This window comes from Spodoptera frugiperda, chromosome 29 (genome assembly GCF_023101765.2).
Source record: "Spodoptera frugiperda isolate SF20-4 chromosome 29, AGI-APGP_CSIRO_Sfru_2.0, whole genome shotgun sequence".
NCBI lineage: Eukaryota > Metazoa > Arthropoda > Insecta > Lepidoptera > Noctuidae > Spodoptera > Spodoptera frugiperda.
Genome location: NC_064240.1, coordinates 3595314 through 3611943, shown reverse-complemented (window position 1 = coordinate 3611943; position 16630 = coordinate 3595314). Strand labels below are relative to the sequence as shown.

Here is a 16630-nt window from a genome sequence, read left to right as displayed (position 1 = left end):
TTGTAATAAATCAGACAGGCTTGAATGATTTCAATAAGTCCTTAACTAGTCCACCCTTGAATCTTATTAGTCTTTGTTGATACTAACATCTGTGTAGGATGAAAGGTCCTTTATAGTCTCTACTAGTTTCCATGAATTTAAATTAGTAGTCCAACTAACTCTGCATCTTTATTTGGTTCCAAATAAGGTTTCGACAGAGTATGGGTTATACTCTACTTAGAATTTTAACAGAACTGCAGAGAGAATAAAAACTAAAAGTTTTCGGAGTAAAAATAAGAATTAGGAAGTAAAATTTTGCAAGTGCGGAAAATTGGCGATGAGGGAATAAAGCTGAGCAGCGTGCAAGGTTGATTTTTACACCCCCGTCCAGAACACGGCAGTCCTGCCCCAGTGACCCAGTGACACAGCGCTTATTGCCCAAAGCAAAAAGCTTCACTTCGTACGCCTGAACAAATACACACGTATGTAAATGTTACACATGAACGACCCGCCACAAACGTCACGCTGCGCAAACACTGATAAATGATTATTTATTAATGTTTTTTTAACTCGATGTGCCGAATTTTTAACAATATAAAAAACGGATGTCCCATTTTTAATCCTTTCCGCTTTTGATCACTCTCTGAAATGAGCAATACATTGAAAAATAAAACGTTTGGAAGCATTATAGTTACAATAGTATATGTTACCCGCAATAACGGTTTTCTTTTGCTACAGCAAAATTGCCATATTGCGTTATTGGCAATGTCTGTCGTTCCAACGTGTTAGTAATGTATCGACAGGACTGACATGTTGCACATTTTATTTGCGTGCATGCATACAAGAGAATCAATTTCAGATGGGGCGTTAAATAAATCCCCGCTTCGCACGCTGTCTCGCATTCAGATTGCATTCAGCTGCAGCTCCCTCGTAACTTATGTCCCGCTGCACGTTGCTACGCAAACAAAATACCAGTTCCGTTCTATTTCTCTATGTTGGAAACTAGTTTCCACTTTTCTTACACGGATTTAATCCCCATATCAAGTTGTTCTTGTCGCTTCACACTGCATCTTCTCGAAATAGAGGCCTAACGAGAACGTATAGGCTATTTATTTGCGCCGAGCTTCCTACGTGCCCGATGCGCAGGCCACGTAACAACTTCCATATCCAGTGCTGGACACCTTGTACATAATGAATGTTGTATACATACAATACACCACACAAAGGCAGAATATAAATAAGTGACCGTTGTTGGTGACCGACGTATTGTTCTAGGATACATACCCCGTATCTTGATAGGATGTCGGCATAATAAAACGTCTTTAATCTCAGAAAAACTGTCATTCTAAATATAATGGTAGATAGATATCGATAGTTGATGAAGCTTTTGGAAATGTTGAAAAGTTTCCGAGTTCGTGAATTTCAGTAAATTCACGCTCTTAAAAGTAACTTAACTATATATATATATAAAGTCCATCTTGTCTTAAACTTGAATCTCACCAAGAAAGCGCCCCAAAGTTTATAATTAATGTCAGGGAAAAATTGTTTAGGAGAAAATCCGCAGCTTTGCAAACGGCGTTTAATCAAAGTGTAATAGTTGAGCAATCGCGTGAAATGGTGTGCTCTGTCTTAGGAGCTTCCGACTGGCGGGAACTGGACGCCAACAAACTTACTTCTATGTGTCTATCACGTCAGATTGGACTGCAAACTAAATGAGCTTACATAAAAGTAGCAAAGTAGCTATTTCGTCTGACTTAATACTTTGAAGATATCCACATTCTGCTGCAGTGCACGACAGATTAAAAGAAAACCTTTTAAAAGCTTAAATTAACGGCTAATTTCTTATAATACAGGAGATCTGTACTATCAGTTTTTATTATAAGTAGGTATTTTAACTTTTAAAATTCAGTTTAAATTAAGAAAAAAATGTTACAATTACAAGCGGTGTGGGAGTAATTTAAAAGCTCGAAAAGAATCAAATAAAATGTCAAGATGCTGTGCATTTTCAAGCCTAGTTATAGTCCTAGTAAATAAATATGCATTTTTCCCAACAGTGCGGATTAAACTTTTAATAAAAGTACGTAGTCTGCGGCCATCCCTTTTGTCCTATTTCTCAGTACTCCGTATATCTACTTTATCTTTGTTTGCTCTTTATTCTTGCTTACGGATAAAAGCTTTTATACTTCCTTGGGCAGTCTGTCTTATTACCTTTTTTTTTGTTACAGCTTCTCGTCGACGTCTTAGTGAGTACATTGAGCACTACGAGGGTCTAGACTACGACCCAGACAAGTTGCACCAGCAACACTTACGGGCCCGTCGCTCGATAGACCCACCAGCAGACTTAAGTCTAAAATTTGACGCACATGGAAGGAAGTTCCACCTGCGATTGCGGCGAGACTTGGCCGCTTTTAGTGAAGATTTTAAAGTGAGTAACTACACCGTTTTTTTAAATGTGTATACCTATTTCTCTCAGTGTATTCAAGTTACTCTCTATGTATTTGTTTTCGTCAGGTTGAAGGCTCACAAGGGCAGTTACATGACGTCGACACATCACACATTTATCACGGGGAGTTGGCCGGTAAGTGTTTCATGGTTTTTATTAGATACATTAATCTATTAAATTCACTTTAGACAGTGACTACCAATTACCTAGGTGCTATAAATGTTGTTGATTACAACATGAGATCCAAGAGTTCACAAAATATTTAAATGAGAATCCATTATAAAAACGAAAACAAACAATGTTTTGTTAAACCGACATTGAACGGGCTAATCGCCGCTTAAATAGGAAGTCAGGTGAAGTGGAGAGGTTTAGCAGTTTAGCGCGGAGCGAGCACTCACGTACTGAAAAGACAGACACAAAGTTTGTAGGTGGCGTGCGACGGACTGACAGCCGCAACTCGGGACCCACTCCCATTGTACACCGGGAGCCGAGAACAGCGACGTTATCTACACCCAAGATAGACGCTATTGTTTGCCCTCACCCCGAGGGAAAATTTAATAAGTCCCCGCTCGGAGTATGTCGACCGCGATTGTGTTTCTCTTTAATCAAACAAAAGCCGAACGCTAAGTCTCAGTTCGCATCTGCCCACGCTCGCACCGGCTCCCACATCGCGAGCTGGATGCTTCTCTCGTTCCCGACATTAATAATTCTTGGAGAGCACTAAAACATATTTCTTTTTGCAATTACTGGCGGGACGGCGTCAAAGTCCTGGCTAATTGGGAGCTTTCGGCGGCCACTCGACTTTTAATGTTAGCGGGCGGAGGCCGCGCCGATGGTTGGACGCTCCACAGGCTTAACAACGCTATGTAAATAATTAGACTGTTGAAAATTTGGCCTCGCATTCCTGTTTCGCCAAATATGCTAAAGAAAATTTCAAAAGAAATTCATAACATTTTCTGTTGTTAAAGAATTTGCTCAAGTTATAAACAGTACTGAAACAGGAGAGGAAACAGATGTACCTAGTAAATAGTTAATTAAGACAGAATAAACCGATGAAATTCTAGTTTATATAGCTCATAGATAGCTATCGGTAGGTGATTGGGCAGTAACAAATCGTTGAATGAAAAAGTGTGATCATTACGCGTATCGACGTGGATGCGATGCGGGTGCGACTTGGAGTTCTGGTACGGGTGTTATGATGGTGAAAGTTTGGAACAGTGTAAATGGATAAAGTTGTGCGGAGGGCGGCCCGGCATCGATCGCAGTTCGTCGCCCTACTTACAGCGGTCTCCGATGCACTTAGTCGTCGGGTTGCAACCTACGTTTTGCATGCACTTGCACAATCCGCCGTCCCCCACATATTTATCAGCTACTGTAAACACGATTCGAGTTTTTATTGTCGTTGTCGAACCGGTAGATATAGCTGTAGATTCCACTTAGAAGTCTCAAATCTTTACGAAACAACTTGACAAAACAATCTTTCCTGAATAATGTAAAATCTTTTAGTAGAAGTAACTATAAATTATCCGTCTATTTAGGTTTCCTCAAGAGGAATGTTGTGTTGTGTATAAACAAAGAATTTTATACGAGACATGTTTCTAGGAAATGTTCACTTTCGTTAAGCACAACAATAGATCCGTATCTGTGTTGTGTTGTGAAATGTGAATAGTCACTTGGCTTGGTTAATATAAAATTTACTGAATGATAAAACATAACCGGCACCAGTGCTCTTGACTTCAGAAAAAATACGAGCTAGTTTTTCTGCTGCCGCACTTGAATATCACTGGAAAACATTTTCGGAGCCCTGCGGTTGGTGCGGATAACATTTCACGTTTCCTTCGCACTTACCGGATTATATATTTAATGCTATGTGCACATCAGTATGTGTTTTATAGTTCTTAGTACTCAAGTAAGAAATAGGAACCTGTTATCCTTATGGGACTAAGTCCTACAATTATAAATATTTAGTTACTGTCTGTCTGTCTGTATTCCTGGAAAAATCAATGACTTTTCCTCATTTATTTGCGCTGGTATTAAAATTCAATAACTTTGCTTTTCCTTGAACAACAGTAAATTGTTGTCAATTCAATACTTTATTGTCTCGCCCGAATTGGTTCCCACAGTCGGTAGCGCGAACCATACCAACTAGAACGTGTAACAAAAACTTAATTTAATACTTATATCATGGTAACAAAACATGATAAATGAGGTCTTTAGAAATAGACCACCCTGTTAGAAGTTATTAAAGTGTGTAGAATAGATTCTATGTAATAATATACCCGATATATGTAAGTACACGATTGATGATAATATGTCAACGCTCGATACATTATACGACTGCGTATCATTGACATTGATGGTAATAAAACTCAGGGAGGCTCTATTAAGTAATCTGTATTAGTTTCATTCAATAACAAAGAATTATCATTACGTTATTGTAGCGTATAATACAATGTTATCTCTGAGCTCTGTATTGTAATTACGTATTACATTATGTACAATAATGATAATTGTGTAGTTATTTATACATGTAAGGCTTTATGCCCTTGGATGATTGAATGTCAGATAACATCCAACTACAAAAAAATCTAATAACAAGAGACAAAATTGTTGGAATAAGATGAAAAAACCACTACGCTATAAATGTTCATTATCGCTCAAAACATGTTAATTTTATTCATAAACAATTTATACTGTTGTTTATCGAAGCTTTTAAACAAAACTTTCCTTGAATTTTCAAAGTCACTTTCAAACTAAGCGTACATTGGTGTATTTAGTAGTCCACAAGCGAGTCACGTTCGACCAGTATCCAATAATGTCCATATTTCGAATACTTGTCTTAACGATACCGCTTATTATCGGTCTCGGACACCCGAAGCTCACAATTTGTTCTTACGATAACGACGGAGTCTCCACTCAACAATTGCTAGGTGTCGTGTCACAAGTACGTTAGTTTTCAAAGGTATATTCACAATGATATGGTGTTATGAGTCATACCCGGCTAATGGGGGCCGGAGGTGTATTGTACGTAAATTAAACGTTGCAATTACGTTTGCTAAGGCGAACCATTTGTTTTGTGTCCCCTTCTCACTGATACATGCAGGTGTTACTGGTATGAGTCGTGCGATCGAATTGATTACGCGCTTAACCAACGCCAGTATGGTGACTGGTTGACTGTTCGCTTTGTTATGAAGTTATGTTCTCTAGTTGTCGTTTAAATGACAATGCCAGATCCTAATTTCATCAATTACAAAAATGTAAATTAATCAATATTATGCAAATTGTGTTGCGGATAAAAATTAGGAAATAAAAAGAATTTAAAAAATCAAGGCCTATTCCTGTATTTATCGCGACTATCTGAGTACGCTTGCACAAGAACAAAACGAGTCATTCGATAAAAAAAAGATTTATTAATGTAATGCGGATTTTAATATGAATTTGGTATAAATACATACTGTTAGTTAATTTATTTATTTTTATAATATATATTATAATGAATGCTTATTCTAATTATTATTTCGTATTTGAACGTAAGTGATCAGATGTAACGAAACGTCATTGGCGTGCTTGTGTCAGTTATGTCCAAAAAGTCATTATTTATTATTTGACATTCGCTCTGTCTGTTCTGTTTACATTGTTGTTTCGTTATGGCTATGAATGAAAAGTAGGATTACTAAAGGTGATATTGGTGATGACATTCCTTCCTTTTATAGCTAAACACCCTATGATAGCATTGTAATAATATAAAGCACTTAATTTAATTATTTCTACCATTATAACTGCAATTAATCTAAACTGGTACCTAACCTAAATGTAATATTTTGTTCTTAGATTTATATAGAAACCGCAAGCTCTAAAGGCTTTTAATCCTGTATTTAGTTATCACTAATAGAGCAGCAATAGAATGCTACATTTGGTATGCCTGTACAATATATTTTTTGAGCTCTATAGATATTCTGGCATTGTCATTTCATTTAAAAACGCAAACTGTGTTCGTGATCTCTAATTTGAAGCCGAAAAATCCGAGGCTTAATGCTAACTAATAATTTTGAAGAGCTAAATCATATGATGAATCAGTCACTATATGATTACAAAAAAGGTATCAAATTCTGTTATTAACGAATTAAATAATGGGAAATTTAAATGTATTTGGTCAATTGATACAGTGTACCCTAAAATAAATAACATGTGGATATATGCAGATCGCATAGAGAACTGCCAGGTGTACGAACAAGGGTGCTACTGGTTACTGGTGGATTATGAACAATAGTCCTTAGTACTATTACTTAGTACCGGTTTCCCAAGACCTGCCATTCCATATCTTATCTCTACCAACATTTGGTATCAATTATCATGTTAACTATGCGTTATTACCATACCAAGCAGAATCACGAACAAATATCCGTGAAAATGTAGGCTGTAAGAGATATTAAATGAGAAAACGTGTGCAATAAACTCTCTCCCAGTCTAGTCCTAATAACATTCTAAATATAACCCTAATGTTAGACAACATATACTTACGTTTTAATAGAGGCAATTTCGTTATAACAAACTCATATGAAGGCAAACAGCGTCAAGACTTTAGAAAGCCTTGTAATATACGTAGAAAGTAATGAAATTTTGAGCGGTAAGTAGTGCTCCAAATTTGCTCCTTTTTATATTTTATTAGCTTGTTAAATTTTGACTTATAATTTTGTGGTGTTATTTTAGTCTACATTCTGCTATGCTGAAAATTTGTTAATTCTGGTTGGAGAATTTGTTTCGTTTTTCGGATATTTTGTTTGTAAACACATTGTGTTTACAGTAGAGACAGAATCCTAATGAAGGTGGGTCGTTTTATACGAATATGCTTAACAGTGTGCCGACAGAAATTGAATAAGTTAGGCCCTTTACAATACAAACGGAAGTTTAATCTTTAACTAGGCTCATAATAATATGATCGCATAAAACAACGTCATGTTATTTAAACTTGACATAAATAACAAGACTCATGAGGGCTTGGAACTGGTAATCCCGGCTCACGATTAATTTCCAACCGCCGCACGTTACTTTACAAGGGTGGGACCTAGCCGAATGCTGTGACTAATGCTCTTGCACCTTCAAATAAACCTCTATGCAAATATTCCGTGAAGTTATTCAATAATAATAATAATAATCTAGCGTTTTTCACAACTTTTAATTCCAGACACTCGACGACTAATTCACATAAAAATGTAGGGTCCTTCTATTAGGGCTCTTTTCCAAGGAATCTACTCAACCTACATATGGACTGATCGATATCTATGTTCAATGATTTCTTCTGTACGGGGTGTTAGTTCCTCAGTCCCCACTTCACCAGTAACGTCAATGTTTTCTGTATTTTTATTTTTTTAATTGAACACATGTTTGTTTTTGTGCAGATGATCCAAAGTCATCGGTGTTTGGTTCGGTGACGGATGGTGTCTTCGAGGGGAAGATCATAGCGAGCGATGGCTCGTTCTACGTGGAACATGCGAGGCGATACTTCCCCCCGAACAGCACGCGGACGCGAGTCCATTCGGTGATCTATCGCGAAGGTGATGTCAGCGACCCATACGCCCATCGGAGACATGGTAAGTGGATCCATGTACATTCAATAAAAAACTTAAAGTTATAACAACAATAAGGACTCCAATGCCCCATCTATGCAGATGTATTTGTGTGATTTGCTATGCCATGTCATTCATAAACACGATCCAATTTTGTCAACCGCTGATGAATGAGGTTCCAGCCACAATTCTTTACCTAATGAAGATATTCAATTCTAATTATTACTAATTTATCGTTTAATAATTTGGAATCCCGAGTCAATGAGATACTTTTACGTGTTACCAAGAGGTAGTTCGGTGAATAAGATAACGTTGTTAGATAAATTACCGTGATCGGATAATAGGCTGAGGAAGTTATAAACCGACACAATGCTGAATCTGTGTTATTGTTGCGAGGAAAATCCGATTATCGTATATCCAGTACCATACGCTATTTTATGAGTCGTATCAAATGAAGTAATCGCGTTTTACGGTTTTAATCCCATTACGCTAGGTACAATTAAGTTTCCTTTGCATAGGTGCAATAACAAAATTAACTGTGTAGAAATTTGTAACTACACGTGCAGTTAGTGGAGTCGGGAGTTCGGGAGTGTAGGGAGAGGCGGGTCGCGTGGAAGTTTCGCCACAGTATGTCGCACGGCAAATGGATTGCAACGCAAGGTCGTTTAACAAAGTTTAATCCCATTTGCTCGGCGCGCTGTCACCGGCTGATTGCAACACCGCTTGCATCGGAAAATTCGCATAATTTATAACAGAACGTTCGACTCATTTATTGGCCGGCGCCCGTTGTCATAAATTCATTCAGAGTCAGTCGACTTTAATTCGCCGTGACGAGCTTAACATGCTTTAAATCATGTTTTATCGCTGTGTATGTGAATTTTGGCACGGTTTACAATGTCATCAAACCAGACTAAATTCCACGTTACATATTCATTCGTCCGTAGGCTGCGCTGGAATGGTAATTTCGCGTCAACAACACCGCCCCGCCTGCCGAGTTTGCATTTTTCCCGTTTCCACTGTGTTGTAGATGCAATTTCATTGTGCAGTTGTATGTGTAGCGAGTAGCAACCCACCTGAATATGCGACTCTACTGAATTGCATAAACACAAGTCCCCTTTCAGCAGTGCTTTTGAATACCGACAATATACCCATAATAAACTGGGACGACTATGGAGCCGCATCATTTTTATCTTGTTGCCACCGGCGATCCTATTTTCATCGTTCTTACATTGTATACATTTCGCATGTGTATCGGGGCAGAATCTAGTCATGTTTTGGATGATCTCTTCCTTTGTATTGTTAACAAGGTTCTTCATTTGTTTTGCTTCTGAAAATTACGTTTGATCGAAAAATAAATTTTGTAGGTATTGAGTGAGCAGGAAGGGTCGCGTTTTGTAGCTACATTTGTTTTCATTACGAGTTATTGAACAGCGGCAGGGGGACCCTTCTCGGCGCGTTCTCTATGGAGCTTTTATTTGAATATGAAAGACTTTCACACAACGAACCAAATAAGAAATCTTTTTACAAAACAAAAAAATGTGCTCGCCTAATTTTGCTCTGCGGCACTTTGTTTTTAGACATACAATATCGTTACTAATACAGAGGAAGATACTTGATATAAATACGATAAAATAAGATTGCAGACAATGGAATATCACAATATGGTCTAATACACCTTTTTTTAAACATACACACAGTATGGAAACATAAAATGGTTTGGAAAATGTTAAACACACAACACTGAAAGTCAGTGTTTACCTTCCCAACCCTATCATCATATAAAACGCATTAACCGAGTAGAAAATGCTTGTCGTAAACCGTCCCCCGAAGACTGTGGAGCATCTCTAATTTAATATTGTCCAAACTCGCGACTAGTCACGAACGGAGCTCCCGTTTCGTTACACAAACTGTTCTACACAATCTTATTTAAGCGCTTCATTTAATATCGGTATCCTCACATCGTTTCGGTACTCCTAATGACATTTATTTTACTGTAGCTTTTATACTGACAAAGAGCCCTCGGCAAATATTTTTGAATGTCGGGAATTTAATACTGTTCAGAAATACAAGACGATACAAATGAGAATGTTTGTTCAGCCCTCCACTCTACCAGATCCAAGTGAATGCTCCTTTAATAACTAACAGTACCAACATAATGTTTCGTGCAGAACAAACAATTTCTATATGGAGTTCTCTTGACTCTGTCTGGGCACGAGTTGGCACAACGACTCCCAACTGCGCCGTCGACTGTATTTGCATGAGAAATGTACAGCACGTAATATTTCGAATTGAAGTTATTACCATTACAAGTTATTAATCTAACAATAAAGTGGGTTTCTGGTATTGGAACAAGATACTTAAAATCAAGACTTTAATTTATTTGTGTAATAGGAAACGGCACGCTAACAGGTAAAGTTGCTTTGGTATTGATATTTCAATATTCCGAGAATTGCATTCAGGAAAATGGTTTGTTAGTTCCCTGGACCATTATACAGGAAAAAATAGTGATTATGAACTAATTTACCCTTCGATATTGCGGTTAGTTCATTATACTAGTTGGTGCAGCAACTTCATCATTAAAGCGATATCAGATAACCTTTAATAATATCAACTTACTACAAATTTATAAAATCATAAACGAGCTTCTCAAGCAAGAGCAATCCTGCAAATTCGTAGAAATTGTGAATATTTCGCGTAGGTACTTTTTAAGAAGACCAATTAGAGTTAAGTCTTCCAGAAAATCTCGAGCCCCATTACACCATAATGACCGCTTGGAAATGGTCGTCTGAAATCTGCGAGTAAATATGATATTTGAATTGGCTGGTAGGCATTAACGTCGCGTTGTATGCCAGCAGGCGGTAATTTCCGTTATCTGGCTGGCGCGCCGCACCCGCGCACAGGAGGTTCGTTAAAATGCAGCCCGCCCGGATGCGAAACGCCAATGTGCTCTAACACGACACACGAGCTGAAAAAAAAACTCGACTATTCAGCACTTTTTAATTTTAAAACTGCGCTTTTTCGCTCGCATTGTACTTTTCATGCGTCATTATGGTTTCCCTATTCAATGCTTAGAAGGTCTACGCAACAGTCGCTAGTCGGCATACAGAACATGATTTACCTGCGGGCTATTTATAATTTTCCTGTTCATTTTACTGCTCTCTTAGTATTTCAGGTTGTTTCAACTCCATTATAAGACGTTATTATATTGTTAAGTGCTTGAAAGATTATTCCTAAAGAATAGGAAGCAAGTTATGCATATTTACAATTAGTAACAATAACCAACAGGTTTATCTCACTGAAGCTGGCAAAACATTACCGATCCATTAGTCTGACCAAACGTGGCCATTCAGCTACATCTCGCAGCGAAGAGGAAAAAACAAAGAGATTAATATATATTAGGGTTATAAATCTAACAGGAACTCGGTTGATATATAAATCTCAGAATAGCGCTATAGAAAAGAGTTTGGTGTCAGCGTTCGGTATTTATTTCGCCACGAGCGGGTCGAGGCGGTGTCCGCTACGTATTTTTCTTCCCAACTCCAACGGCTAACTTGGGATTTATCATGAATAATTTAAATATCATGTACATCTCGTGGAATATTCTAAGACGAGCATTGTACCGTGCTGGGTAGCACCGCTGTCCATTTTTTGATTATATTCTTTTAAGTCGTAGAGCTACACACACGGAATTAATATTTTCACTCAATCGCTACTACTGATCTGGATTATAAATCTCGATAAATCGAGCCATCGTATTCGAAACACGTACGGCGCATTGTGACTATGTGCTTGACGTAAAGCTCGGCGTAGCGTCGTAATATTAAGTTAGAGACGGGAATTCTGACCCTTCGTTTCTTGGAACATTACCATCTTTACAGTGAGTCTGTTCTCTGTGCTGGAACCAAAACTTTGTAATGACGGTAGAACAATTTTAACCGATAACTCTGAACAGTTTGCATAAGGCGTAGCTGATTCACACAGTTTATTGCATAAGTTTCGGTAATTTACGTTTTGCAATGTCGATGAAGTGACGACAGCTGTCAGATAACCTCTGCACAATAGCAAGATGGTGACGTTGTAGCTCGTAAATATTGCAAATGTTAGCAAACACACGAGCCCGACTCAGGAAGATATCGTAAACTGGAACAGTGGATAAATGTGGGCTGAATGCTGAATGCATAAATCGTAGATCTAGTATCGGGACCACGAAACGAAAAACGGAGCGTGGGACGGACCCCGTTATGCCATAACATTTGAATGTTTGCCGCATAAACCTTGGTTAGGAGTCTATAGAGTTGTATTTTCAAAAGCAAGACACCTTTCGTCCTTCAAATATTATACATACACCAAGAAGCAAAATGATTGTGTTTTAGTTTCATGTTTCATTTTAAAACTTGTCAACTTTTATAAATTCTAAGTCGAAACAGCCTCGTCCATGACATAGTCGTTGGCCACAACTGCAACAGCTGAGCTTGGCTTTTCTTGTTTGAAATCTTGATCCAATATGAAAGTATTAATACAATATGTTTGTCATCAGGTCACGTGGGTGGTTGCGGCATCACAGACGAAGTCGTACAATGGATGGAACGCATCCAGAACTCAGGTGTCGATGATGAGCAGACATCACCAGCGCCTGGGTCCACACCAACTACAGCAACACATGGACACCATGCTCCTCCTTCACAACCACCACACCCAAACAGCTTGAGGGATAATGAGCCCAGGTAACTTAATTCACTAATTTTATGAGTGGAAGATCATGACATGACCCTTCCCACACTGGGTAAGGCGTGAGGTAGTGTCATATTCGTAATGACTGAATACTAATACCAGTTCCAACTCCTGCTCCAAGCCGGGGCCTTGGTACCAACATATATGGCGACCTAAATCAGGCTCCAAAAGTTTGCCTGCGCCTTGGTCTGACTTTTTACATTCACTAAAATGCAGCTTTTGTACATCTTCAAGACAAACTCATTTTAAATCGTTCAAGTTGCAGCTCTTTATCAAAGTTATTTCATAAAAGTTTTAAAGTGTTTGTTTTTGAACAAAAAGTTTTTTTATAATTGCTCTTTCAATAACCTCTATACTAAGTCTACGCTATTGAATTAAAATAATAGTCTACTTCTACGACGATAAATCATACATAAATATTCTCTTCAGCATGACAGTACACGTTAACTTATAAGTCGATTAATCATAAACTAAATAAATGAGAACTCCTTTCTCGTTATAATTAATTCTAAAATGTTGCTATCACTTTTTACTGCAGCAGTAAGTAGGTAGTAACATCTAAAAAGCGAATCGATCTTTGCGAAACTTCTTTTTACTCCCCGCTCTGAATATTACATTTAAAATGATTTTGTTTGTGACCGAATTCTAGGGAAGAACGAAATTATGTATAATAAAAACGTGCCGTACCTTAAACGCTTGTTTATAAAACGAAAAACAAAATAAATGTGGACAGGCGTTCCGTTGACACATTTGCAGCCTTTTTTATTATCCACATGGGTAGACATGCCACACGTGGGCTTTGGAACGAAAACAAAAAAAAAAGTAGTTTAGCCACGCCCAATTAAGTAGTACACGACCGAACTTTGCCGTGTTCTTAAGTGAAGTGGTTTATTTTCAAATAGGAGCTATTTATCTTATTTCCAGTTTTAGAACAGTCAATAGGTTGATAGGTTATTGTGGAAATTGTAGCTTTAAATAGATTTAGCTTTGTAACGCCCGGGTACTGAAACGGTACTCAATTTTAAGTTATACTTAAATATCTTTTTATCTCTGTCTTTTATAAGGAACTAGCTGCTTCCGCGCGGTTTCACCCGCCCTGCTTGGCTCCTATTGGTCATAGCGTGATGTTTCATAGCTTATAGCCTTCCTCGATAAATGCACTATTCAACACAAAAAGAATTATTAAAATCGGACCAGTAGTTCTGGAGATTAGCGCGTTCAAACAAACAAACAAACAAACTCTTCAGCTTTATAATATTATAGTATAGATTTGTAGTGACAGAACTATTTTTGAGAGCGACTTAAAATTGAATGACGTTTGAGTATTTGACCATAAGTGTTATACCTTACTATCACGACTGAGATTGCTTTTCTACCTAAGTTTACTTCTTTTTTTTAAACCCTTTGATTGGTGATGGACGGCAAAATATACAATGTTTTTAGATCTTAGCCTTCACCTTTCTGTTCTTCCCTTGGGTGCTATAAGATCTGTATGGTATTGGTAGTCAAAGGCGACTACTGCGTAAAAATAATTACAGGTTTGTCTTTGACTGCCATTAGAAAACTGTTGAAGGCAAATCCTCCGCTAACATCGGTGACCACCACAGCGTTCAATGTGTTAAACGATAGTGTGATTGTTTCAGGTACTGGGATATGCACCATTACAACAAGTACTCGCGAGCTGCGAACACGGGCGAGCACACACGGTCGCGGCGGGCAGCCCCCGACGAGAAGGGAAACACGTGTTCCCTCTACATACAGACAGACCCGCTCATATGGAGACACGTCAGGGAAGGGTTTCCAGATGTAAGTATAAGTGTTGGTGTTGGAAACTACATTAACAATAGGTACTTGGTATTTCTATGGCGTAGGGCCGCAAATGAGCAGACTCCTTATAGTAAGCAAACGGCACCGCACTCTTACCCAATGGTAAATGGCAACAGGCTTAAAATTTGGGATGGAAGGAATTGGACCGCCAGTGGTCCAATTCCTAGTCCAGTCGCACGGAGAAACACAAAGCAAGCGCTGTTTCACGCCGTTTTTCTGTGAGGCCGTTGTATCACTCCGCTCCATTCGTGTCGCAACATGGCTCTCCCACACTTATAAGTTGTATTGCGCATCTTCAAAGCAACGGTTAGAAGCTACAATAGTTTTAAAATACATTTGTAGTAGTTCCTGTTGATCGTGAAACAAGTTCGCTCGATCACTGCCTTGCTATAGCCGTGCCATAATAATATGACGGCGCGTTAGGGACTGATTCCCGGACGCAAGTCATCATTAGTTTTCCGTCCGGTTTTCTCTGCTGTACATTTTCATTTATGTACTATGTTTATTTGAGAGTATATTATGTTATTTATATTCTGGAATTCTGGATGTCATTGTTATTTTTTGTGTTTAGACGTAATTACTTAGACAATATTACAAAGATGAAGAGTTCAGTGCATTTTTTCTTCTTTTAAATATTACTATACGCACACACATAAACTAAAAGTAGATAATACACTCGCTATAATTAAAGGTTATTAAAAAAATATATTTTTCGTAAGGAACTTGTAGATTATATTGAGAACCAATTTGTTACACTTGATTCAAAAGTAACTTCAAAAAGATCGCAACAAGTCTAGTCTATAATAAAAAATACACCTATAGGTAGATGTAACACTAAACGTGAGACCGTGGCCTTATTGACCCCAATATCTTGTACATTAATAAAAAATTATTTGCATGCCTTGCTAATAATTGCGCTCTTGACTTACAAAATGCAACCTTTGATACCTGTGCCTCATTTGTTTTTCTTACATAATAAGATTAAAATTCATGAAATACTTACATACATAATACGTATTAAGTATGTACATATTTATAAGATGAAATATTTTTTCATAATACTACGTCACAAATTACGCTTTCTTAGTTTGTAGGTTTGACCGAACTTCCCTTTAGCACTTGCATGACAACCCGTATTGAGCAAGCGTGGTGATTAATGCCCAAACCTTCTCCGTGTGAGAAGAGGCCTTTGCTCAGCAACGAGCACTTATAGGCTGCTGATCTGATGTGTTTCAGCTTTTTTTTTGTGAGGTGGGAAAATCATCCAATGACTTCTCCCGCCTTGGGCGAGACGGGAGGGAGTGTCAGACTCTTACTGACTAAAAACCATCCCGTTCCTACTCCTGCTTTTCGAGCTGGAGCCCCGGTAAACCCACTAGGTAGTCCGCAGCTCCGGATGTGTTTCAGCTGACGATTACGAAATTAAATAATAGCCTAATGTTTACTTTTCCAGCACCGAGACCCGAGCAAAAAGAGCGAGGTGGACATGAAGACTCGTGAGGAGATCCTGTCCCTCATATCGCACCACGTGACCGCCGTCAACTACATCTACAGCCACACCAAGTTCGACGGACGATTCGAACATAGAAACATCAAGTTTGAAGTACAGAGAATAAAGGTTTGTGACCATTTTTTATGGAATAGCTGGCAAATGAGCATACGTGTCACCTGATGGTAAGCGATTACCATCGCCCATAGATACCCGCAACACCAGAGGAATCACAGGTGCGTCTGCGTTGCCGGCCCTTTAAAAAGGATTATGCTCTTTTCTTTAAGGTTTTCCATTACCATTTATGTATTGTAAAGTTACTATTTGTTTCTCCTGGTATAATTGTGATTGTTATCCAGGTCGGATAATTGATAATGATAAATGATATTTAGTTTTGCAAATAGGTTACAATGTAACTCTTTTACACGTCAATCTCTTAAATAACTAGATGAGGCCGGCCGACCGGAGAGGTGAGGAATAATGAGAAGTAGGTGTTTCACAGATTTGTACAATGTGTAAACACATAAATACTCTCCGAAATGTGCATATAATCAAACAACATCTTCACTTCGGTTCTTACATCTTTGCCGTATT

General features: G+C 38.2%; 1 protein-coding gene across 1 annotated transcript in view; it reads left to right on the top strand.

Moving 5' to 3' along the window:
* The window catches only part of LOC118268688 (disintegrin and metalloproteinase domain-containing protein 10), a 48056-nt gene that overhangs the window by 23274 nt on the left and 8152 nt on the right, over positions 1 to 16630 (top strand). The window contains exons 2-7 of the mRNA XM_050706435.1: positions 2205 to 2404; positions 2491 to 2557; positions 7822 to 8013; positions 12527 to 12713; positions 14364 to 14526; positions 16001 to 16165. Coding sequence (XP_050562392.1) covers positions 2205 to 2404; positions 2491 to 2557; positions 7822 to 8013; positions 12527 to 12713; positions 14364 to 14526; positions 16001 to 16165 — 974 coding nt within the window. The remainder of the gene's footprint in view (positions 1 to 2204; positions 2405 to 2490; positions 2558 to 7821; positions 8014 to 12526; positions 12714 to 14363; positions 14527 to 16000; positions 16166 to 16630) is intronic.